General features: G+C 38.9%; 3 protein-coding genes across 14 annotated transcripts in view; 1 reads left to right on the top strand and 2 right to left on the bottom strand.

The window, feature by feature from the left end:
• The window catches only part of RAD1 (RAD1 checkpoint DNA exonuclease), a 61,508-nt gene that overhangs the window by 2,110 nt on the left and 34,707 nt on the right, over positions 1–24,691 (top strand). For 2 of the 7 annotated variants that reach the window (XM_038535367.1, XM_038535368.1), the window contains 6 exons: positions 1,196–1,264; positions 11,560–11,824; positions 13,099–13,207; positions 14,715–14,973; positions 16,977–17,075; positions 17,387–19,923. In XM_038535367.1, coding sequence (XP_038391295.1) covers positions 1,221–1,264; positions 11,560–11,824; positions 13,099–13,207; positions 14,715–14,973; positions 16,977–17,075; positions 17,387–17,570 — 960 coding nt within the window. In that variant the 5' untranslated portion in view covers positions 1,196–1,220 and the 3' untranslated portion in view covers positions 17,571–19,923. Of the gene's footprint in view, positions 1–1,195; positions 1,265–11,032; positions 11,189–11,559; positions 11,825–13,098; positions 13,208–14,714; positions 14,974–16,976; positions 17,076–17,386; positions 19,924–22,690; positions 24,629–24,691 lie in introns of those variants that run through there. The other 5 variants (XM_038535369.1, XM_038535370.1, XR_005358604.1 and 2 more) reach the window with 5 other exon arrangements.
• Positions 812–10,935, bottom strand: BRIX1 (biogenesis of ribosomes BRX1). The gene is made up of 10 exons (XM_038535366.1): positions 10,714–10,935; positions 7,099–7,210; positions 5,730–5,773; positions 4,018–4,088; positions 3,704–3,753; positions 3,503–3,576; positions 3,304–3,354; positions 3,071–3,172; positions 1,464–1,592; positions 812–1,223 (listed from the first exon to the last, which is right to left on the bottom strand). Exons 1-10 carry the CDS (start codon positions 10,870–10,872, stop codon positions 954–956), a joined length of 1,062 nt encoding a protein of 353 aa, XP_038391294.1. The 5' UTR covers positions 10,873–10,935; the 3' UTR covers positions 812–953.
• TTC23L (tetratricopeptide repeat domain 23 like) overlaps positions 21,209–24,691 on the bottom strand; it is a 59,864-nt gene continuing 56,381 nt past the window's right edge. For all 6 annotated transcript variants that reach the window (XR_005358603.1, XM_038535361.1, XM_038535364.1 and 3 more), the window contains one exon: positions 21,209–23,411. The gene's annotated coding sequence lies outside the window, so the exon portion shown is untranslated. The remainder of the gene's footprint in view (positions 23,412–24,691) is intronic.

Consider the following 24,691-nt stretch of genomic DNA (forward strand, 5'->3'; position numbering starts at 1 on the left):
CAATAGGGGATAGATTGTATAGTTACGGCATAGAGTGGAATACTATGCAATTAGTCATGTTCTATAATAAAGACATGGGGAAATGATTAATATGAAATAAGTGGGTCACAGAACAATACACACATGATCCAATCCTGTTATGGATATGTGTATGTAAATCAGTCTGCCTCTTCAGCAGCTACCTGTCCATGGCCGCTAACACCCAGAATCTTGTCTTTCCCTCTTACTAACTAACCTCCAGGATATAAGCTTCCTGCTTTCTGCCTCAAACAGTTCTTTCATCAGGAGAGAAACTCACATGTTCCAGTACCCTCTAACTACTGTTCCATTTTCCTTCCTCTTAATTATTAACTCAAGCAATTTATACCCACTGCTTCTAAATTAAATTTGTAATCTACAAAATACTTTCAACACATATATTAAATCCTTTGATTCTCTAAACCTAAGAATTTTTATTGTGCTCTTTCTTGAGGTGAGAAAAAAGGATCAGGGATTACCTTTTCCAAGGCCTCTTGCATTGGTGACTCAGGGACTCCGATCTCAGTAAGATGTTTTTTCTTTCTACCAGTCTATCTGCAGGTTACCGTCCGAAATTATGCTCTCAAAGTGCCTAAAATTCGTTGTTTTACAAGTAGCAAATGACCCAGTAAATCTGTTTCAATTTCAGCTTTGCTAAACCCAAAATTTAAATCCAAGAAATCAAGGCTAAACCTGAAGTATGCTGAATTTTAAGTAATATCAAACTAGCTTTGAAAAGAAAAATAAATTAATTGATGAGTTCTGGTAATATTTAGAAAAACATACACACCACTGAAGCCACGAAGTTTAATTTGGTTTTTCTGTCTTAAATGCCACACTAATGAGATGTAAGGTAGTCCTGGATAATAAAACCGTATTTACACACTGAATACAAAATAAATATAAAATTACTGAAAAGTTAGTTATCCACTGATTCATTTTGCACTGCCACTGTTCATCTTCTGTTTCATTTTTCTTTGCCTTTTGTAAATCCTTTTCTTTCTTGCCTTCAAATCCACTTTTGGCTCTGGTTTTACCCACTGTATTTCTATCGGCTTTTCATCAGCTGGTATAACAAAAACATCAGCAGTGGGATCGTGTGGAAGAATAGTCTTTGGTTCTTTCTTTTTCATTTTCTGTGCATCTTTCACTTGTTGTTTCTCTTTGTATTTTGCAGCTGTGATGGATCTTATGATACGCCGATGCTAAAAACAAAAAAAAATATCAGATGCATTCCAAATATATGGTGAGAACATTCACTTACACATTTTTTCCCCCTTCATTCTTGTCATTAAAAAAAGTAGTAATTTGCAAAAATGTGTGCAGAAAACAACAACAACAACAACAACAAATTTAGTTTCATACTTAACAGAAATCGCTTGACAGAATCATTCTGGCCAGAGTTCTGGGCATTGAGGGACCACCAAACAGCAAAAATAGCTTACCATGTTTGGTGACTGGTAGTTAGGATTTTCATATAAAGTTGGTCCTCCAAAACTTCCCTGGAAAATCTTTATGAGATTTAAGACAAAACGAGGTCCTATTTCTACAAGAGCAGCATCTTCTTCTATGATCTTTAATAAAAAGGAAACATTTCATTTTGGTTTGGATATATTGTTCCTCAAAGATACACTGGTTATAACCTCATCACAACTATGCCCCAAAGAAGTGAGAACCAATTAAATTAAGGTGAAAGTGAAACCTGCCAAGTGCGAAATTCTCACTATTTTCTGAAATAAATCACTAGTTATAGATAATTGTCACGGGAAAATTACTGTTTTTCTCAGTGTTTCTTTTCAAATTGAGTAATTCCAGTTTGGTCCTTATCTTGCTTCTTACAGTGCACATATTCTTGAAAAACTGTGGTTAAATTCATTTTTAAAACTGCGACCACAGTAACAAAATGTATTAAAGTAACCTGTGGAGAACCTTTTTAAAATTTAAGTCAACCCCTAAATTGTGTTTATACATCTAATTCACATCATGTTAAAAGGTATATAAAAGGATACCTGGCCCAATTTATTCGTGAATTAAAGGCAATTTCTGAATTCAAAATACTAGCAATGTTGGTTCATGTATGCCTGCCCTCAGAGGCTAAGGGGATATGTTCAACTCACGTTGCAGGGTGTCCAACATACTACCACGTGCAGGAATGAGCCCAGATTACTTCATATGTTGTCTGAAACTGTCTTGCTGTTCTTTCCACTTCTCTACCTTTCTGATTTATTATCCTGCCGAACTCCTGCTTCAAATTTCCAGAATCACCTCTCCTCCTAAATGAGTCACCGTATGACTCATCTTAGAATTCTCAGTAAATGCATTCTATAGGGATCATGTTTTTCTAAGTCCTAACAATGTCCACTCCCAGATTCCCACCTCTTTGGAGAAACTTTTATTTAGCTAAACATATATAGTTGCTTTTTCTTTTTAAGATTTTTTTTTTTTTTTTATTCATGACAGACATAGAGAGAGAGGCAGAGACACAGGCAGAGGGAGAAGCAGGCTCCATGCCGGAAGCCTGACGCGGGACTTGATCCCGGGACTCCAGGATCGCGCCCTGGGCCAAAGGCAGGCACTAAACCACTGAGCCACCTAGGGATCCCCAACATAGTTGCTTTTTAGAAAACCCTTACTCCATACCAACATAGCCTAGAAATAAGTAAGTAGAGAAGTAGTTAAAGTATGAGACAGTTGTTAATTGCTATAAGTCTATGAGGGCAAAAAGCTATTTAAAACAAAGGAAATAAATAGGGGGATCCCTGGGTGGCTCAGCGGTTTAGCGCCTGCCTTTGGCCCAGAGCACGATCCTGGAGTCCCGGGATTGAGTCCCACATCGGGCTCCTCGCAGGGAGCCTGCTTCTCCCTCTGCCGGTGTGTCTGCCTCTCTCTCTGGGGGTCTCATGAATAAATAAATAAAATCTTTAATAAATAAATAAATAAATAAATAAATAAATAAATAAACAAAACAAAGGAAATAATTATTTGCATTTTCTACAAATTCTATATAATCTACTTCATTTCAAAGTGTAATTAAAAATTAATTAAAGCTAACCTGAAAGTTCCGAAACCATATCCTATTATCCAAAATGGTGAAAGTAAACACATGGTCCACAAATGGTTGGCTTTTGGGATGATACCGTGGTGTACTAAAGATCTAGTTAAAAAAAAAAAAAGATATGTTAATTTCTTATTCTACCACATATCATGTATGTTTCAGATAGCTAATTAACAAAAAGTCCAGAGATACTCCTGTTATTAAAAATACTTTCTAGAAAAGATATTTACCTGAATTAAGAGTTCTTTTAACAAAGCATAATGTGGTAATTCATCAAAAGCCTACAAAAATAAAGTGAACATATTATTTGACAACAGTGTCTTAAAATTGTATTTTTAAATTTTAACTAACTGAACTACACAAGCATGTCCACTAAACAACTATGCAGAGTAAGAAAATTAGACCTCACACACTAAATGAGAAACTTACTGGGTCAAATGACAAAAGGGGCCGAGAACCTTTCAAACAGTTTCCAGTCATCTTTAGCTCAGCTAGGGTATGAACTAGAAAAAAATATAACAAAAGTAGCTATAACTTTGGCACAATTATCCCAAAAGCATGATTTTCAATTTTGTCATAAAAAATTTTTAAACTAAAAAAAAAAAAAAAAATTAAATTGAGTCAACTTACTGTTTTGAACAAGGAATTTAGCAGATGGTCCATGAGGTGAATTTGAAAGCCTGAGAAACATGAAATTGTTCAACTAAATAGAATTTAGAATATAGTAAACTACTTCACAGTTTAAAAGACATTATGCCGTGCTTATAACATCCATATATTAAATTTTCTTTAAAGGTTTCAACTTCTGTGAAATCAAATGACTTTGCTTCATCCCCTGGCCCAATCTTTTAACATAGAAGACTGAAAGCAGTCTGCAACCTAAGAGATACAAATAAGTCCATTTACAAGAACAGTTCTACCTAAGTCTCAATACATTCTCTTACCACATATAGAGATCCTGCTTTTTCTTAGCTTCAAAATAGATACATTTATTGCAGTTTTTCATTTCACAAACCTAAACAAAGTATAGAAACATGAAATAGATAATAAAAATGAGAACCAAAGCATTAATATCTAGATTCCCCCAAAAATACTTAAGCAAGTTAATAGGCTACAAAGGCCTAAATCTAGGTAAATTCACAAAAGGAAACATTTAAAATCCCTCTTAGGTATTCTAAGGCAAACTAGACACTTTGGCTTTTCTTCTGTTCACTGGGAACCCTATCTCCCACCATACTCCCATGTACAACCTACAAAGAGTAAAAAAGGATGCCTTAGGGATAAAGCACACTACATTTAGCCTCACCAATCTTAGGACACACAGTCCTTCAAGAATCAACTACATCCATTATAATGGTTATTTTTATTTCTAACTCTTTAGTGTTCTGATTTTTAAGCTTAAGAAATTTAAGATTTTTCTTCCTAATCTATACTATCATTTCTTGATTTCACTTCTGTGAAATCACTAAGGGATGAAAGGCAAAAGTTAGAAAACCTATTTAAGTTGAATTAAACTTCTACATCTTGACAGTTTATATTACTGTAATATTCCTAAAGTAATATAGCATTCATCAACTCTCAACTACTTGTGACTTTAAACCTAACAACTTTAAAAAACTCTTAGGTCCACTGCTTTTGTTTCTTATTGGATTTAGAACAACCAACACTTATTGGTTGTTTTCTAGTTTAGCCTCAGTTGCTGGAAACTCAGACCCTGTGTTTTTCACTTATCTTCACTTGAAATCATACTTGTTTGCGGACTAAATCCCCCATTAGAATATAAGCCCGACTGGACGACAGGGGCATTGTTCTGTTAAAACAGTTTTCACAGCCTTGAAGTAAGGCCATATATAGCACGGGCTCAAAAATTCAAGCTAAATGAATAAAAGAAGCCTTTCTAATAGTGAAAGAAAATGATCTAAAGATACAATTCCTCTAAATTTTTAAAAGTTGGCTTTAAAATATAAGTTTAGGGGCACCTGGATGGCATAGTTGGTTGAGTGTCTGCCTTCGGGTCAGGTCATGATCAGGTCCTGGGGTGGAGCCCCACATATTGGGTTCCCTGCTCAGCAGGAGCCTGCTTTTCCCTCTCCCTCTGCCCCTCCCCTGCTGTGCTCTATCTCAAATAAATAAAATCTTAAAAAATAGTAAGAAATAAAAGTTAAGTATCCTCAACAATACTTTAAAAATTAAGAGCAAATACCACGTGTATCACCACTTTCAATACTGGCAAAAACATTTCTAAAATGTGTAGTTTTAAAAATATTTAATGGACTTTTAATTTATTTTGTACGTGTTGGTAGTTTTTAAAATAAGTACCCACTATAAATTTAGCACTGTATTGTACCTGATGAGAAAAAAAAAATAAAAGAGAAACTTTGTCCTTTAGAAATGTCAATGTTTGGTGAGGTAAGACAAATATAAGAATGACCAAGAAATAATTTATACTGAATCACTAAACTGTGAGAGATAGTGAGTATATAAAAATTTATAAGCAAATCATTGAAGAGTTAATAAAATGTCTGAGCTATCTTTTACAAAACAATTTAAAAGTCATCGAATAACTTATTGTATAATGAACATCTTTAGCGTCCCAAAATATTTTTATTCCTAAACAGTGTTCCTATATTTTACTTGAACTACTATCTAAAATTACCTCATTAATGACAAACAATTTGTCTTTACGATCCATTTTTGTATCTAAAAAGAAAAAAAAGAAAGTAAGTAAGAGATTTCAAAGCTACTTCAAACAAATCACACATGCTTTCTAAAAAAGTACTGTTTTTACAATCTTCAGTTTAAGAGATTTTATTAATTTTCAAAATTATTAGGCCTAAAAACACATGACCTCTTTAAAAATCTTGTTACTTTTTTTTAATAAAAATGACTGAATAGAAAACAGTCCCACAACGGGCTCCCTGCATGGAGCCTGCTTCTCCCTCTGCCTGTGTCTCTGCCTCTCTGTCTCTCTTTCATGAATAAATAAAATCTTAATTAAAAAAAAAAGAAAACAGTCCTCAAGAATCATAAACTATGTTCTAAGCAGTGGTCTCCTGTCAACTTTACATGTTCTATAAGTCCCTTTCAAATATGGAAACACTCTTACAAACAGAACACTATGTTCTAGGATTGCAGTTTAAGGAACACTTACTGAAGAAAACTAAAATTTGAACTGAAGAAGATTTATTTTAATTTTGAATCACAGTTGTCAGGAAAATGGATTAAAAAATGGTTTTAGATCACAAAAAAAAAATTAAATCTCTTAGAGATATGAAGATGTAACAGCAGACTTTGAGAAACAGTGGTCTAAGAAACAAAATTATTATCTAGAATTAAAGCCAAAAGCTCCCCTCAACAAAGGCACAAAAACAGCTCTATGATGGTACTGCCGCAGTTCTAACTTAAAACTTCATTTGCCTGAAAGATACACCATCACTAAAAAGAATATTTTGGTATTTAGAAGTAGGCTGAGCCCCACCTTAAAGGTGCTTCAAATCCCACTATGGTCCATTAACTTTTAAATAAGAACAGGTTTTTGTTTTTTTAATGCAGATAGTGGGGGACCTGGATGGTTCAGTGATTAAGAGTATGACTGTCCATCTCAGCATTGTGTGTGAGTTCAAGCCCTGCACTGGGCTTGGGCTCCACTCGGAGTATGGAGCCAACCTTAAAAAAAAAAAAAAAAAAAAAAAAAAAGCAGATAGCAATACATAGCAGTCACCAATTACTTGGAAGGACAAACCAGCTTATCACATCTGAGAGCACTACAATGAAGGCATTCCTGGACCTTCAAGAAATGTTTTGATAATAATAGGATACCTGAGAAAGTGAAGGGAATGTTTAATGAATTTTGCAAAGAATTTCTAACAAAATGTGAATTGGAAAAACCTTATCACTGTTCTGAGGCAACAGAGTTCTTTACCTGATAAGGCTGAATAAATGACAAGGTTAAACAACAATTTAAAGTGAGAATATATAGACAAGTTTATAAATAAGAACTTTTAAAGTGTATGATATAAAAGCACCTGCTTTAGAATGAGGCATCAACATTCTCAAATCTTGCATTAAATGTCTTGTTCTGAAATTTATTCCTCTGGAAGAAAAGATGAGAATCCGTTCCTTATTTTTCCACTTGCCCTAAAGAAAAAGAAAATGTTAAAATTTTTAAAGCTCATACTGAACCTACCTTGGTTTTTTAAAGATAGTTTAAAAGTATCTAGTTTTTAAATACTCCATCATCCTCTAATGTATCAAGACTATATCCTTAATTCTGCCTCTCTCTCAGGTGTATAATTCAGGGAACTGAGATGTTTATATATACAATCTTTCCATTTTTTTTTTTTTAAGATTTTATTTATTCATGAGAGAAACAGAGAGAGAGACAAAGGCAGAGACACAGGCAGAGGGAGAAGCAGACTCCATGCAGGGAGCCCGACGTGGGACTGGAGCCCAGGTCTCCAGGATCAGGCCCTGGGCTGAAGGCGACGCTAAACCTCTGAGCCACCCGGACTACCCTCCACTCCTGATTTCAAACAAACTCCTCAGTCAAAATTCCTTTCACAAGAAAACTTTAATATTAATTTAATATTTACTAGATTCCTATCAGGAGTCAGGCACTGTTCTCATATGGGAAAACAGAAAACAAGCAAGCAATAAAAAAGACATGGAGTGGGATGCCTGGGTGGCTCAGTGTTGAGCACCTGCCTTCAGCTCAGGTCATGATCCTGGGGTTCTGGGATACAGTGAGTCCACATCAGGCTCCCCTCACAAAGCCTGCTTCTCCCTCTGTGTCTTTCATGGATAAATAAAACAAAACACAACAAAACAAAACAACAAGGAGGCAAGAATAGTGTGAAACCCTTATTTCAATGCTTTGCCATTTTCATTTTGTCTATTGTATATGACAGATAACAACATGGCAAACCATCATGGCATCATGTGATGATGCAAAAAAGCAAACTTTATTGAAATAAAGTCTTATAGATGAAGTTATATCTATAATTTTATCTTATAGATGAAATTTAGATCCCCTATCTAAAAAAGCAAGCTAAAATAGCCCTTGGTTCTAATAAAATAACACAGCCAATGGAAAAGTTAACTCCTTGTATATAAGGTAAGTAGAGACAAATTAATAATCATAAAAAGCTTCCAGGTAGCAGGCCAAACAATCCTAACAATCTCTCAGTGGTATTCACTGACCATGACTGCCTCCCAGAAATGCTTTCCTTGTCTTTCTTCACTTTTGGTTTTCCTTCTTCCATCTCTCCAAAACCTCCCCTGATGCTATAAAGATATTTCCTGGGCAGCCCCTGTGGCGCAGCGGATTAGTGCCACCTGCAGCCTGGGGTGTGATCCTGGAGACCCGGGATCGAGTCCCATGTCAGGCTTCCTGCATGGAGCCTACTTCTCCCTCTGCCTGTGTCTCTGCCTCTCTCTCTCTCTCTGAATAAATAAAAAAATCTTTAAAAAATAAAAATAAAAATAAAGATATTTCCTAGCCTTCTTCTCTTGGTTTCTTCTTCTCTCCAGAAGTGAGTTCTCATAATCATTCCATAGCTTCAACTGTCAAATGTACAGAAATGTAAAGAACTCTCACCACTTTTAATAACCCAAGTATTTGACTTAATACTACCTCAAATTCAACTCTAGAATACTAAACCTTAAACATAGCAAATTTCCTGTTTATTTTTCTAACGATGCAACCATCATTTCCATCCCCCAGGTTTTGAATCATCTATTTGCTCTATTCTCCTGTATCATAAGCACTACCAAATGCTGTCAATTTCTTTCTCAAAAGAACTCTTACTCCATTCCCGTTCACAGTGCCTGAATTCAGATCCTTATCATGTCAAATCTCCTAAATGGCTAGCCTTCCCAGACAGGAGTTTCTCCAATTAAGTTTGGCCAACTAGCACCAGCTTAATTTTTTTTAAAGCACTGTTTCAATCATATCCTTAGCCTCCCAGGATCTTCTAAACAAACTCCAAAGAACATAGCTTTAACACTAGATCCTAAAATACATCTCTATTTTTCCCTCACTAATTGCCCTAAATCAACCCTACCTTTGAGCTAACTGGCTCGTTTTTTCAGATTTTCTGCATTTTTCCTCCGCTTCAATGCTTTTGATCATTTTTTCTTCTTTGCCACTGTATTGTTCCCTCTCATTTTTGAAAACTGAATTCTGAAATTGTGCGCTTACTTTGAGATCCAGCGCCAGGGCTAAATCTCATGATCCCTTACCTGACTTGTCTTAGGGTAAGAGAGTAACCTCTATCTTCTGTACTTCCACAGAATTTCTCATTTTATGACTCATGTCACATATACTATCATATTTCCTTCCAGGTTAAGGGAAGAGTAGCAGCACTTTCAATTTTAATTTGAAAATCTTCTAGAAGTCCAGCTTATTCGTCACAAAAATTAAATCACATTTTCTTCCTCTCAGTTTGCAGATGACAAAGGAGCTCAAAATATGGACGTTAATTAATGTCAGGGCTAGAATTTAAACTCGCCTTTCATTCCTCAGAGCTAACTCCTTTCCTAGTGCTTTCCACCATACACTGTCATTTATCACCTACTACCTGCCAGAGTACTAACTAGGCTAAGGGCCAGGAAAGTTGAAAGAGAACCAAAACAGAAATAAATCAAAGACCATTTCTGCCTCCACAGTATCCAATCTAGGGTAAGGAAAGGAAGGAAGGCCCAACAACTTGTGTTCGCCTTCTTCTGAATACAAACCATAAACTTACATGAATTCTTAGTTTCCTTCGAAACTCCCAACACTATCGGAAGTCACATTCTGGTTTAGCAATCCCAAAGCCAGAGGAGGCCTGACTGCGTACAGCGCTTGACATGTGACAGAAGTGTGAATACAAGGAGAGTTCATTCTATCTAGTCTAGCTTCCAACATCCCTTAAGAGTTAAAAACCTGATCAGACCAGTCAAAATCATTGTCCCTAGGACAGCAAGTCTTCAAAGGACCGCTTAACAAGCTTCAGGATCCCCGACTGACAGTAGCTGACTACGGCGGAAGAGCAAGATAGATAGATTAGATAGATGGATGATGGGTGGGTGAATAGATAGATGGACAGCAACTCTTTAAAGGACCGCTAAACAAGCTTAGACTAGATAGATAGATAGATAGATAGATAGATAGATAGATAGATAGATAGATAGATAGATAAAGATTAGATAGATGGATAGATACACCGCAACTCTTTAAAGGACGCTTAACAAGCTTCAGGATCCCCGACTGACAGTAGCTGACTAGATACTGGAAGATTTATACCCGATAGCGAGAAATAACTTTAAAAGGAAAGGTAGTAACACCCCTAAGAAGAAGAAAAAAATGAAGGAGACGACACACCACGGGACGGAACACCCCAAAGGCCGCTTCCCTGCGAACCCCGCAAGAGCTCCGAGGCCCGCCCGCTTCCTCGGCCTTGGCCTCCGCGAGGGCGGCCACGTGCACGAGAACCAGCTGTAAGCACCGTGGTCCGTCTGACCGGGAAAGAGAGCCGAGGCCGAGCTCTGGCAACAGACAGGCAACTCCGAAATCTGCAAAGCTCTCACGAGGTTGGCGGCCCCAGGGAAGGCGCCAGAGCCGCAGGCGCTGGTGCAACCCGGAGGTTATCCCTCTCTACCTTGCACACGGGGCCTGGGATACGGCCTCTCTCCTCTTCCTCCGCCTCTTCTGCCACGTCGCCCAGCTTAGCTGGCTGCTTGGAATCTTCTTGGTTCTTTCTCGGTCTCTTGGCCTGAACCGCCAGGCCTCCACGCCGCTTCCTCTTGGCCGCCGCCATCTTGCCCGGTCGCCTTCGGTCTCGGCTTTCCTTCCGGCGCGGCCGCTCGCTCCCCTTTCCGATCTCTATGGTGCTTTGCGCCGGGCCCCGCAGTCCCCCGGCGCGGTGGTAGGCTCTTCCGGTCTCCGGTAGGGCAGGCGCGGCGCTCTAGGCCGCCTCCAGCTCTGTGGTGACGGTGGCCGAGGTGGCCGTCGGGTCTGAAAAGAGCGGCGGGAGCCGAGCGTTTCCTCCCCGGCTGCCCGGGAGGCGCGGCGGGCGGGCCTGCCGGGGGGCCCGGCTGCGGAGGGCTCCCTGGCGCCCGGATCCCGCCACAAAGGTGAGGTTTCCGCGTCCCGGGATCCCGGGACTGGTAAAGAGATGCCGCGTGTGTGCAGGCTGGGGAACGGGGTTGCCTGGGGCCCGCGCTCCATCCCTGTTCCGTTAGCGGCAGAGTTGGGGGGCGGGGAGGCCCGGTTTGGCGCGGAAACTGGTCCCCCGGGAACTGCGGTGCTCACAACTTGCCCTGTGGTGCTGGCCCCTTGCTAGAGGCGGGGAAATCGTAGCTTGGAGGAGTCGTTCCCCCCCCAGAGTCACAGAGAGCCGAAGTGGCAGATGTGGGGTTCAGCCCTTGCCCGGCGGAGTTGGGTGCCCGGGCCGCCTCCGCCCGCCTTGCCTGCCCTGCCCTGACCCGAGTCTTGCGGTCCTCAGGGCTTCGCCGACCCGCAGCGGCGCGTGTGGCCACCGGGAGCATCCCCTGGGGCCGCAGGAGCCGAGGGCGATGCCCCTCCTAACCCCACAGACCCAAGAGGACGGCGACTACAGCCTGGTGGCCAGCCTTGACAACGTCAGGCATCTCTCCACTATCCTGAAGGCTATTCATTTCCGAGATCATGCGACGTGTTTCGCCACTAAAAACGGAATCAAGGTTACGGTGGAAAATGCAAAGTGTGTGCAAGCAAATGCTTTTATTCAGGTATGGAAATAGGCGTCTCTCTCATTTCTTCTTTTTTTTTTTTTTTAATTCGTAAGAGACACAGAGAGAGGCAAGCTCCATGCAGGGAGCCGGACGTGGGACTCGATCCGGGGTCTCCAGGGTCACGCCCTGGGCTGAAGGCAGGCGCCAAACTGCTGAGCCACCCAGGGATCCCCGAAATAGGCGTCTTTTTTTTTTTTTTTTTTAAGATTTATTTATTTACTTATTCATGATAGAGAGAGAGAGAGAGAGGCAGAGACAGAGGTAGAGGGAGAAGCAGGCTCCATGCACCGGGAGCCCGATGCGGGACTCGATCCCGGGTCTCCAGGATCACACCCTGGGCTGAAGGCAGGCGCCAAACTGCTGAGCCACCCAGGGATCCCCGAAATAAGCGTCTTTTTTTTTTTTTAATTAATTTTTGCCTGTTTCTTATAACTTTTTTTTTTTAAGATTTTATTTATTCATGAGACACACAGGGTGAGAGAGAGAGAGAGGCAGAGATACAGGCAGAGGGAGAAGCAGGCTCCATGCAGGGAGCCTGACATGAGACTCATCCCAGGTCTCGAGGATAACACCCTGGACTGAAGGCGGCGCTAAACCGCTGAGCCACCCAGGCTGCCCCGAAATAGGCGTCTTTTAAGTGATTTGCCAACAGTCCTACAGATGGCAGGTGGCCGCGTTGGGATGAGAACCCAAACATTTGTTTCCAGAGTATATGGTTTTGGCAACTACTTCCCTTTTCCCTTTTATTGGTTATAATCCCTCCTTACAAAGTGATATATGTATGGTTCACATAGGATTTCAAATTTAATCCAACATTTTTTTTAACACTTAAGTGCATAGTGTAACCTCAGATATAGAGGGATAGATAAGACGTGGTTCTTGTCCTCAAAAGAAATTGAAAATCGGTATCACTGATGCATTATCAGATTGTTTGGCTGTTTTCCGAAGGACTTGAGCCCTACTGATGGCCACAGAAATGAGACAAGGGGAAGTCACGTGGGACAATAGTTTAGATCCAAGAACCTAGATGAAGGACCTTTCCTGAAGTTTTGCATGGTGCTGAAATCAGTTACACCTTAACTACCGAGTAGTAGTATTCTAACTAATAATAGTTGAAAAAAGTCTTAAGATGTTTTGATCGGTAATCAGAAATTATTTTCATGGGGTTAGCGTAACATTGTTATTTTTAAAACATATAAAGTGAAATCTAGAAACTTTTATGTGAGTTTTCATTAATATGTATACATTTTTATGTTTACGTTTTTTCACAGGCTGGAATATTTCAAGAGTTTATAGTTCAAGAAGAGTCTGTTACTTTTCGAATAAATTTAACTATCCTTTTAGACTGTTTATCTATTTTTGGATCAAGTCCTATGCCAGGTGAACCATTCTATTATCATTATAATGACACAAAAGCATTATACAAATGGTCAGAAAAATACAGGAGAAGTTATTAGAAGTAATAAACAATATCTTAGAAATTGCAAATTTATCATTGGTCATGATCATGGATTTCAACTTCTCACATTAATAGGAAGTATGCTATGTTTTTTTCATATTTACAAAAGTGTTTATAATTTTTTTAATTTACAAAGTTTTAGGGGTTTTATTTCTTTTTTTAGATTTTTTTTATTTATTCATGAGAGGCAGAGACATAGGCAGAGGGAAGGGAAACGCGGGCTCCCTGTAGGGAGCCGGATGTGGGATTCTATCCCAGGATCCCGGGATCACGCCCTGAGTCAAAGGCAGACACTCAACCACTGAACCAGCCAGGACCCCCCGTTTTAGGGGTTTTAAATTTGAACTGACCAAGAGAAGACTTTGAATGTGTATTATCTTTAACATTGTAAAATATGTATTAAATGGTGTTTTCCCCTAACTTGTTCAGAATTATACAGTTTAGTGGCAGAGAAAAACAGAAACTAATTCTCACACCTAGTTTACTGTGTTAAAAAAGTGTTTGCTTTTATTTCTTTAAGTCCTATTTATAAATTGTCTATTTCCTGAAATGTTTAATTTTAAAATATTTACATGTTTTATTTTTTTTAGGAATAGTGAATTCGGTTGCTATGGATATAAAACTACAAGGAATCCCCAGAAGAACGATTTTATTTCACAGGAAAGGAATATGGAGATTAGCTAGGGAAAATTCAGTTGTGGTTCTTTAGAAAATATATTTTAATTTTGTACTGACAATTCCGTTATTGTTAAGTATACATTTTTCTAATGCAGCATTCCCTAGCTGGTTTTTCATAAAAGCACCTGCCTTCCCCTATTCTTCTTCACTGTAGCTCTCCATCTAGTAAGAGGAAGGAGCTAGAATGTCCCATCCTATTCCTCCTCCTCCGCTAGTGATTTGTAGTGTTAAAACCCACACTACCATTAACCACCTTCTCTTTTTCTCTCAATTTGATCTTAAAGTTTGAGGAAATGTAAATAGTATCTCCCAATAGAAAAGGTTGGAAGGGTCCTTACACAGTAGATACACTGACATTATCAAAGCAGTCTACTGTCGTGCACATTGTACCGTTGAGAAAGAGCATAGTTTATTCTGCAGTAATTCTGTTACTTGCAATATTGGTCCATGTAGATTCTTCATCCTGAAAATTGTAGGTATATAAAATCAATAAGCTATTTCTGAGGTGTTTTTGGCAAACTGGAAAATGATTTCAAAGAGTTAAATTTTGTTCTGGTTCCTAGTTCTGTTATTATTTGAATTGCCTACATATGTCGTCAGGGAAAATATGATCCCTTCTTATAAGGAGATAGATATAGATATATGCTAGAAATTGGGCAGAATAGAATAATCTTCAAGAGTTGTAATAATCTTAAGAAGCTGAGCATACATTATAAAGCTAAGCCCAACATATGATTTATTACCTTGCAGGGACTTTAACTGCACTTCGGATGTGTTACCAAGGTTATGGCTACCCTTTGATGCTCTTTCTAGAAGAAGGAGGAGTGGTGACAGTCTGCAAAATCAATACTCAGGAGCCGGAGGAGACTCTGGATTTTGATTTCTGCAGCACCAATGTCATTAATAAAATTATTCTGCAGTCAGAGGGGCTCCGTGAAGCATTTTCTGAATTGGATATGACGAGTGAGGTCCTACAGATCACCATGTCTCCCAACAAGCCTTATTTCAGGTACTTGAACACAGAGGGCAATGATAGTTAATATTGTAGTCTGCTCTTTCTCTGCTTACACATTTGCTCAGGATGCAGAATTTTTATCATCCCAGCTCATAGAATTTTCAGATCTTTAGAGAGCTTTTACTCTTCATAGTTTTATAAATCAGGAAACCTAAGGTCCAGGAAGATGAACTCAGTATTTAAAGCTTCATAGTTTTGGTTTGTAGGTAAGTAGCCTAGTCTCCTACTTCATAAACTAGAGGTCTTTTCATTGTACTACTTACTGGTATAGATCAAGTTACATCACAAGGAAAATTTGGTCTTAAACGTTTGGGAAAGGTGTTTGTATCTCTTTCAAGTTAGTACAGGATACAGAAGGAAGCAGATGTTTTCTGTACATGGTTCATTCACTGAGTATCTATTAGTCACCTCCTGTGTGCATGTCTACGTTTTAAAGCCCCTAAGAGAGGAACAGCTTAAAATCATGATGAGGAGAAGATATATATGACACAGCATAAAAGGAGCAGAATTGCATGCCACTAAGTACCAAAATAATTAACAGAGACGCCTAGGGAACAGTACTTGAGTACTTAGGGGGTATTGATCAAGGTAAGCTCCTAAGGGAGGGCAATTTTCAGCAGAAATACAATGTCAAAAACTATCAAGCTGTTCCTGGTATTTTGAACCAACAAATTATGAAATTTTCAGGATTAGAATCCATTTGGAGAGAGGATTTAAATAGTTCTTCTGTTTTGAAATACATCAGAATATTAAAGTGTAAAGGAGGAAAAAATATGAAAGAAATGTTCTTTTTACATCTACTCTAGAAGCTGTGGGCCCTTATGACATTCGGCAGTTACAAATTTGAATCAAGGTTGGTTACATTGTTAACCAAAATGGTAAATCAGTGAAACCCTACTTAAACAGTGATATGAATTAAAATTCTGGGCACTTAAACAGCATATTTTAGAGGATCCTCACCTGAGTGATGCCTGTGCTGACACAGGTAACTAGATGGATCATGGTATCTTTCATCTCCAGTATGAAAAGTGATTGGGTCATGTGGAACTGGGAGTTGAAATTTTTCTCTGGATTTGTTAAATTTGAGGTGTCTGTAACACTAGGGAGTAGTTTAACATACAGAGTTCAGGGGATAGGTCTAGACTGGAAATTTATTTATTTTTTTAAAGATTTTATTTATTCACAAGAGACACACAGAGAGAGAGAGGCAGACATAGGCAGAGGGAGAAGCAGGATCCCAGGGATCACGCCCTGAGCCAAAAGCAGATGCTCAACCGCTAAGCCACCCAGGCGTCCTTAGACTGGAAATTTAGATTTGGGAGTCCTCGTCATGGCTGGGCATGGATGAGATGGCTCAGAGAAAGGTTACATTAGAGGAGAGAAAAGGTGGCGCCTGAGGAAGACCAGCAGCCACTGTGCTCACAGTACTTACCAATGTGTTAACCCCACAGCAAATAATCAATACATTCTTGCAGATTAAACCTTTACATTTAGAAATTGTCTACACACAACCTGCTAATACTGCCAAGCAAGGAAAACCATGAAACAGCCTGAAGAGAGGTCTAAGATACAGAAAAGCCAGGATTCCTGGGTGTGGCGGTAAGGATGGGGAATAGGACTCCAGGCTTGCCGATGAGTTAGCTCAGGGTCTTCCATCACTCCTCAGCTCTCTCCTTTTGTATTATTTCTGATTTAAGGATGGGGAAAGGTATCAGAATAGAATTAAGGTAATGAAATTGAGGCAGACAACCCTGGATTCCTTAGGTGATTCATTTTTCCAAAGCTGTTTATTAGGTGTTAGATCTTCTGACCTCCCACTGCACCCTGCAGGAATCTTTATTACTGTAATTGGTATAGTGTATTGTCAGCATTTGTTTACGTATCTGTTTCATTCACCAGAATGAGCTTCTTAAGGAAGTGTCTTCTTTACTGAGATCCTAATGGGACTTATTGTTGGACCAATGGATAAATGAATCGCTCATTTTTTTTTACTGTAGGTTATCTACTTTTGGAAATGCAGGAAGCTCCCATCTTGATTATCCCAAAGATTCTGATTTGATGGAATCATTTCAGTGTAACCAAACCCAGGTCAACAGGTCAGTTCTTAATATATTGGTGATGATGGTGAATATCGCATATCTATTAAATAAATGTAAAACTTTGAATCTTGCTAAAGGTATACTATCTAAATAAGTAGTAGAGTGCTGGGTTTACCTGGGGATTTGGAGTTGTGATAGTGGATGAAATTGTAAAAATGAAAAATATTAGCAAATTGGACAAATATTTTATTTTATTTTTATATTTGTTACTTGGTAGTTCTCGGCTAATTTTTGTCCTTTACTTGGAGTTATGAGCACTGCTTCAAGCATGTCCAAATAACAACTGCTTTTTATTTACTCCTCTACAGATACAAGATTTCTTTACTGAAACCCTCTACAAAGGCCTTAGTCCTGTCGTGTAAGGTATCTATCCGAACAGATAACCGAGGGTTTCTCTCATTACAGTATATGATTAGGAATGAGGATGGACAGATATGTTTTGTGGAATATTACTGCTGCCCTGATGAAGAAGTTTCTGAATCAGAGTCTTAAGTATGGCATTCACTGTGATCTCTACCTGAAATAGGTCACATTCTCATTCTGGGTTTAGTATCTCCATGATATTGGATTTTTCTAAAGAGAAGAAGCTGGAGGAGATGGGAACAAGGTCCATGTATCCTAATAGTTGCTGTGTATTTTGTAAGTAAATGTTTCCATGGAGTCACACATTACCCACTACTGGACTGTGCTGTGGTTCCGTCTTTTGAACTCATGGGAATCATTATGAGTCAAGATGAATAATCTATTTAAGTCAGACATTTCAACTTTACATTTGATGAATCCATACCTGAAATGTTCTTTTATTTATTTACTATTAGAAAAGGCAGCGGTGTGTAAGTATTGCTTATTAGTTTGAATTGCAAAGAATATATCTTAACGCAGTGGGTCTTCAAAGTGTGGCACCTAAACCAACAGCATTGGCATTACCTGGAATCTTGTTAGAGACTCTGGAAGTGAGCCAACAGTCTGTAGCATAGAAAAATTCCCCCCAGGAAATTCTGATGCATGCTAAAGTTTGAGAACCACTGTTTTGAAGGATACTTTTTTTTTGTTTTAATGCATTTAATTGCACGGAAATTATTGCTTTTACATGTGATTTCTTTCCAAATGTTCTGAAGTTTAGGCTTTGCCAACCAGTCTGAGTAATTAAATGATTTATTTTTATTTTTTAAAATGATTTATTTTTAAAGTATGTATTTTAAAGAAAGCTATAAACAAGATATAAAGCAGACCAGAGTTACAGAATTTCTTCTTGTTCTCTGCCACTGTTCAGTGCAGTAAGTACTGTAGTAAGTACATATTAGATACCTGCTATTCACCCATAAGAGTTTCTCATCCAAACAAGATGTAGAAAAGCAGCAATTAAGTGGTTTTGCACTTTCTTGGGTAATTTTCAGTCAATTCTTATGGTGTGTAGATATCTAATAAAATGCAATACTAAGATTATCTGGCTTGTTTTCTAGTAGAAAAAATATATAACTAAAATAAAGTTCCAATGAGCTGTGTGGTAACAGCTCATTGGGTAGGCACTGTTGGCCTTTGTGGGTGAGACAGTTTTTCATGGGGGAAAAAACTCATCCATTGCAGGATTCATTGGGCCTCCCTGGCCCCTACCTACCAATGCTAGTCTTTGTCTTTGTGACCTGTGACCACCCCCCCCCCCAAACCCTGGTATTTGTGGTAAAGAACAGTTGAGTAATATTAATATTCATCAGAAACATTCATCAGAAGGGTGTATTTGGAATCCTGCCTTAAAACAGGCCACATGGCATTAGAGGAGTTTGGAGAGTAGTTCAAACAAAGCACTTCAGGAAAACGCTCCCCCAGAACAGCTGTGGGCACTGCTCCCGAGTCCATGGGCAGGCTGGGTGTCTAGCCCAGAGTCACTACCTGATAACTACTAAGTCCCCCAGGTAACCTCAGGATGCCAGCTGGCACAAAAAGAGTTGGAGTTTGGTCAAGTGTAGGACACGTTTAAGAAGGAAATGAATGAATCTACTAAATGTTGTACAAATACTTTTTTAGATAAACATCAAGAACAGAAGAAACCTAAAACATAATTATGAGAATATTTAATCAGAATTTCAAGGACTATAATTTTCCTTTAAAATAGGGCAGTTCTTTTTGGCTTTTGTTCACTGGAATGTCCTATACCTAGAACAGTGCCTAATATATAACATGTTCAATAAATATTTGTTAGATGAGAGAACCTCCATTCAGGCTATCTTTTAGCATCTTATTAGTCACTATTTAATTTCAATTATTGAGCTCTGAATTGATTTCAATCTAAGGTATTTTTTAAAAGTTGGACCTGTGAAGAATTTAAAATATATATTGGTTTAATAGGGAGAGACTGACTTTTGCACACTTAAGACAATCATTTTAGCTGCACATATCGTTAGCTATTTATGCTTCATAAGCTAACGAGTGTAATTGTTTCTACATCACACTACACGGTACTGATTTAACAGAATTTCCTATTTAGTGTGTTCTCTTTGACCTAGGAATTTACTAGTTTAACTTTGCTTAAATTCCTATGAAAGTCCGCTAGGGGGAGTGCTTTCTCAGGCCGACCAGGAGGCATGGAGACTACAAATTCACGTGTCACACACAGAAAAATAGAATCTTATTTTTTAGACCTTTAGTTTTACTGTTTTTGAAGTTTATCTCATTTTCTTATTAAATCATGCTCACTACAGGAATAGGTAGTTAATTTCTCTGTTTTTAATGTTTTTCCGTGTTTGATGATGGTATGCCTCCACCTGGAATTGATGAAATGATTCAAAATAAAAAATAAGATGATTTTTAAAATTCTACTTTTGTAATAAAAAGTCTTGTAACACAATCACTTTTTTTTTCAGATTTTATTTATTTATGAGAGACACACAGAGAGAGAGAGAGAGAGAGAGAGGCAGAGACACAGGCAGAGGGAGAAGCAGGCTCCATGCAGGGAGCCCGACATGGAACTTGATCCCAGGTCTCCAGGGTCACGCCCTGGGCTGAAGGCGGCCCTAAACCACTGAGCCACCAGGGCTGCCCCATAATCACTTTAATAAGAAGCCACAGAGTTTCTGTGGTGTATCAAGTAGTCCTGGTACGAATTTGTTAACAATTGCTAAAAGGGCATCATGTGGCATTCTTAACAGTTTAGACTGGGGGATTTTTCAGAACAACATACTCCCTTCTTACTTTCCCTGTCTTCACACTGACTTCCCCTTGTCCGCACCTGAAGCAAAATCTACTGAGTCCTGAGAAATTGAGGAAATTCTATAGTAGTTTTTCTTTTCCTAATTCTATCATAGGTACTGTTTTCACACACAAGTCGGGTTAACATGCACCCAGAGCAGCTGGCAGCTCTAACATAGATTTCCTGCTCCAGGAGTGGACAGCTGGTGCCCTAATCAGAGGTGCCTTGGGCAGCTGTTCCAGGCATTTGTGTTATCCCTTCTCAGATACCACCAGAGATTCTGATAATTAGTAGATTAAATGTTTAAAGTAGGTTTTACTTTTGAAATTAATAGCTTGTTGATCAATATGATAGATAATAACAGTGGCTCTCATGGGCAAAACTAGAGGTATTCAGATTGTGTGAGATGATTAAATTACGTCAGAGTAGTTCCCTATGCCTGCATGGGAAGGACATGAGAATCTAGTGAGGCTTGTAGCCTGTACAGTTAGGCGTGGTGCCTAGGCTTGACCCCTAAATGGTCTTGCTTCCTGCCATTTTGTCCAAGGACTTCTGGTTGCTTGTTGCTGACTGGATTAGGACAATCTCACCTCTGGAATATTGTGGAATTTGCCTTAAGTAGACCTTTCGTGGTTACTGGTGTGTGAGCTACCAAAACAGAGAAATAGGACTTCACTGACCTAAAGGAACAGGTTGCATAAACTATGCTTGCTGAAAAATGTTTATTAAAATCTATGTGGGGGATCCCTGGGTGGCTCAGCGGGTTAGCCCCTGCCTTCGGCCCAGGGTGTGATCCTGGAGTCCCGGGATCGAGTCCCGCGTCCCGGCATGGAGCCTGCTTCTCCCTCTGCCTGTGTCTCTGCCTCTCTCTCTCTCTGTATCTCATGAACAAATGGATAGAATCTTTAAAAAAATAAAGTAAAATAAAATAAAATCTGTGGGACTGTTTGATCTGGGCTTGATTGTTTTTTTTTTTTTTTTTTCTAATTTGGTACAGAGATTGTAGGAAAATAGCTAACCCTTATCCACCTCAAAACTTTCAGTGCCTGTTAGTTACTTTAAAAAGAATCTGAAAGTTGTGAATGACCTTATTGACTCCGATCTGTTAGAAACATCAAGTGTTTGATTGGGGTGGATTATCCAGATTGCTGGTTTCCATTGAATGAATTTAGTTCTCATCCACAGTTTTCCAAGAGAGAATGCAACTTTATATTCGGTTTTACTGAGTTGGCTATTTCCAAGGTGGTTTCTTAAAACTTGAGAATTTCACAAGATACCAAACTTTTAAAACTTTTAGAACCAACAAAAGTAACAACTTGTTATTTTGTCAGCTATGAAGATATTAAAACTAGCCACCATTCATTATCACAACCATTTCATTAAACATTTTAACATCAAAATCTCACAAAATGGACTATTAGCAACTTTGCATTGATGGTAAACACAAGAAATATTTAAATATTTAAAACCTATTTCAAATGCAAAAACGGAATTACACCATAACATTTTATTTTAATGTTACACTCATGCTTTTCTTCATTGATACACGTTTGTCAGTCTAGAGATTTTAAGACTTTTGGACTTTTGGGGTCTCCCAAAATAGGAAATTTAAAACATTTTAGTGTCCTGTCCAGTACTTTTGTTTTTTTTATTTATCACAGTCGTTGTTGAAAATCCATTTTCATCTGGATATGTGAAAATGGAAGCAATGCTTCTGAGGCTCGTTTAGTCAGTTCAGAATATTCTGGGTAAGAAGAGCAGCCCCATCTCCAGAGAGGGCAAATTAGCAATGACAGACTGGGCAACCAGTTCACAAGCCTGCAGAAAAGGTCAGTGGGATATAGCTGCTTTCAGCCAGGGCTGCATCCTGGGACCCTGGCCCTGAGTCCCAGACTGAACATATTCTGGGAATTAGCTAAGGGGGAAGACACCTGCAGGAGGAAGACTACTGGTCTACAGACAAGCCGGGGGTTAATCCGTATATAGGTACTTAGGCCACAGCAGCACACTACTCCCCACTACACCTTGCTTGGGTACTGGTTGCTCATTAAGTTGTACAGACTGAACAAAGGACTGAAATAATTTTTTTGAATGAAGAACCAAAATGTGGTTCTTACAAGCACAAAGTAGAGCTGTTGTTAGAAGGCACTTGGATGCCCAAAGACAGTCTTGGAACTCCATTAATTCTGCTGATGTAATTGAGAATCGATGAAGAGGGAAAAGAAAAGTTTATATTATAAATTCACAGGAATCTAATTTCTCTTTTCTCCCTGGGTACATGAAGACAGTAAGGGACATGATTTGAGATTGCCAACATTTTTTCCTAGATCCACATTTGTTTGGGGTTGCAGGAGGGGGAAGGTCAGGATTTCTTTTTATTTTTTATTTATTTATTTTATTTTTATTTTTATTTTTATTTTTTCAGGATTTCTTTTTAAAACAACCTTGGTGAACATTCCTGCCATAACAAGTCTCTCTAATCCACTTTGAGGCTGGGGGCAGCATAGTGAGATGGGAAGTAATCATCTGTGATTCAGAAAATCAGCTTCATAATCACCAGGCTGACCTTGAACAAATCAATCTATCTTGTCCCTAGCTCCTTCATTTATAGTAAGAATCAAAAAGTCCTTTCTGACTCAACATGGCATGAGACCAGGGCAAATGTTTTCAGATCAAGTGTTTCTTCACAAGGCAGTTTTAGTGACCTGAAACAGGTTATGACTAAAAGTACTTCCAAATATTATATTAAAATATTCACCAATAAACTACTTAGATATTGCAGAGTCTTTTAAAAGCCAGAACTGAAAAAGAAATGAAATTTGAGTTATAAAAGGGAATTAAGCAAGGTATTGGAGTCCCAGCCACTAAGAAACTAAAAGCGTTTGTCTAAAGATTTCTAACCCCCCTCCTCACCCTAAGTTATAGATCAGGATTCCTACTTTCTAAGGAGCCTTGAGTATTTTACCTGTAATGCTGATAAGTAGACTTTTTTCCCCCCTCCTACAGTCCTTAGTTCTGCTTTTGATCTCCCATGGCTATCAAAGTTGATAAATATGTCTTGTGATCCAAAATTTTTGTTATCAACAGGTCGGCTTTATTGTTGGCTATCTTGTGTGGAGGTTTTCAATTTACTGGTAATGGAAGACCTAAAGGAAAGCAGAAAACCATTTGTGCATTTGTCTTCGTTCTTGCCTTCTCGGCCAGCTCCAAATCACTGGTTTGTTAAGCTAGCTGGCTGAACTCAGTCTGAGGGCAACTGTTTGACCATGTGCCCACACCCCAAAAATGCTGACTCTTCTAATAGGCCTCTAAAATGATTCTAGAGTCTTAGTTTTTCTCCCTGAAGAGCAGGGAGCAATTCCTTTGATTCAGGTGGCAGCCAAGGATGTCTTAGATACCTGGATTGCCTGTAATCACAGCTGAAAAAAACTGCTTTTAATCACAGCTGAAAAATTTAGGGTCTCTTACATTGTTCATAGTTTTCAGGTGATCTCATGAACACACAGATTTTAGAGCCTGGAGGCCCTGTTAAGTGCTACAAAGAGGATCTATCTTCCCCATTTCCAGCCATTAAGATTCCCATACTCTGATTTTCTAATACTGGAGAAGTTGGGCTGGAGTTAGAAGTAATCTGGTCCAAAAGAAATCTGGTCCAGAAACCTGGTTTCTATTAAGTGTTCTTCAGTCATCTCCTATTTAGACCTCAAGCCTGCAAAGTGTGGTTTTCATAGCCCCTATTTGCCTGAAAAAAAGTATTTGTTCCACAGAAACATGAGACCCAAAATTTTACAAGACTTTTTTTTATATGCAAGTTCCATCTAAAGACTAATTCATTCTCTGTCTACTACTGACTGCATAAAATACAGAAAGCTATCTGGCACTTTAACCTCCTTCTCAGTAAACCAAGAGATAATGTGGTTTGAAATCTGAAGAAGAAATAGGCACAAATTAAGTCAATTGCCCAGGGTCTCATAAAATCAGAGGTGGGCAAAAATCTGAAGGACCTCTGCTAGGGAGTAGAAATCTGCCCGGGGCCTACTCTCCTCCCGCCACAAGGTGGCAGGATTCCCCTTGCCTGAAATCTCCAGGTCACTGAAAGGACACTGATTTCCAGCCACAGCCTGTACATCATCTTCTTTGGGCTTAAGGCATTGTGTCACACTGTCTGTTTCCAAGCGCTGATAAGCTCCGGCTCACTTTTGAGATGTTAACCGGCAAAATGTTTTCCACACCAGCCTGGTGGTAGCTTTTCAGCAACAATAGTTACCAACCTCCTTTTGCTTCAAGCACCCATGTTGTAACTAGAAAGTAAGAAACTCAAAGCCCCCGCTTCAGTAAAAATAAAAATAGCTGCTATTTGTCACATGATTGCTACGGGGCCGGGCACCCTGCTGATGACTTTCCAGACATTTTATTTTCACAGCAA

The sequence above is a fragment of the Canis lupus genome, chromosome 4 (assembly GCF_011100685.1).
Source record: "Canis lupus familiaris isolate Mischka breed German Shepherd chromosome 4, alternate assembly UU_Cfam_GSD_1.0, whole genome shotgun sequence".
NCBI classification, from domain to species: domain Eukaryota; kingdom Metazoa; phylum Chordata; class Mammalia; order Carnivora; family Canidae; genus Canis; species Canis lupus.

Bases quoted from the DNA above. Each gene is read 5' to 3' on its own strand.
- BRIX1 (XM_038535366.1), bottom strand. From the start codon at position 10,872: ATGGCGGCGGCCAAGAGGAAGCGGCGTGGAGGCCTGGCGGTTCAGGCC. The intron at 3,754-4,017 runs GTAAGAGAATGT...CATGTTTCTCAG, and splicing joins AAGCAGGATCTCTATATGTG to GCTTTCAAATTCACCTCATG. The intron at 3,355-3,502 runs GTAAGTTTCTCA...TTATTTTTGTAG, and splicing joins CCCTTTTGTCATTTGACCCA to GCTTTTGATGAATTACCACA.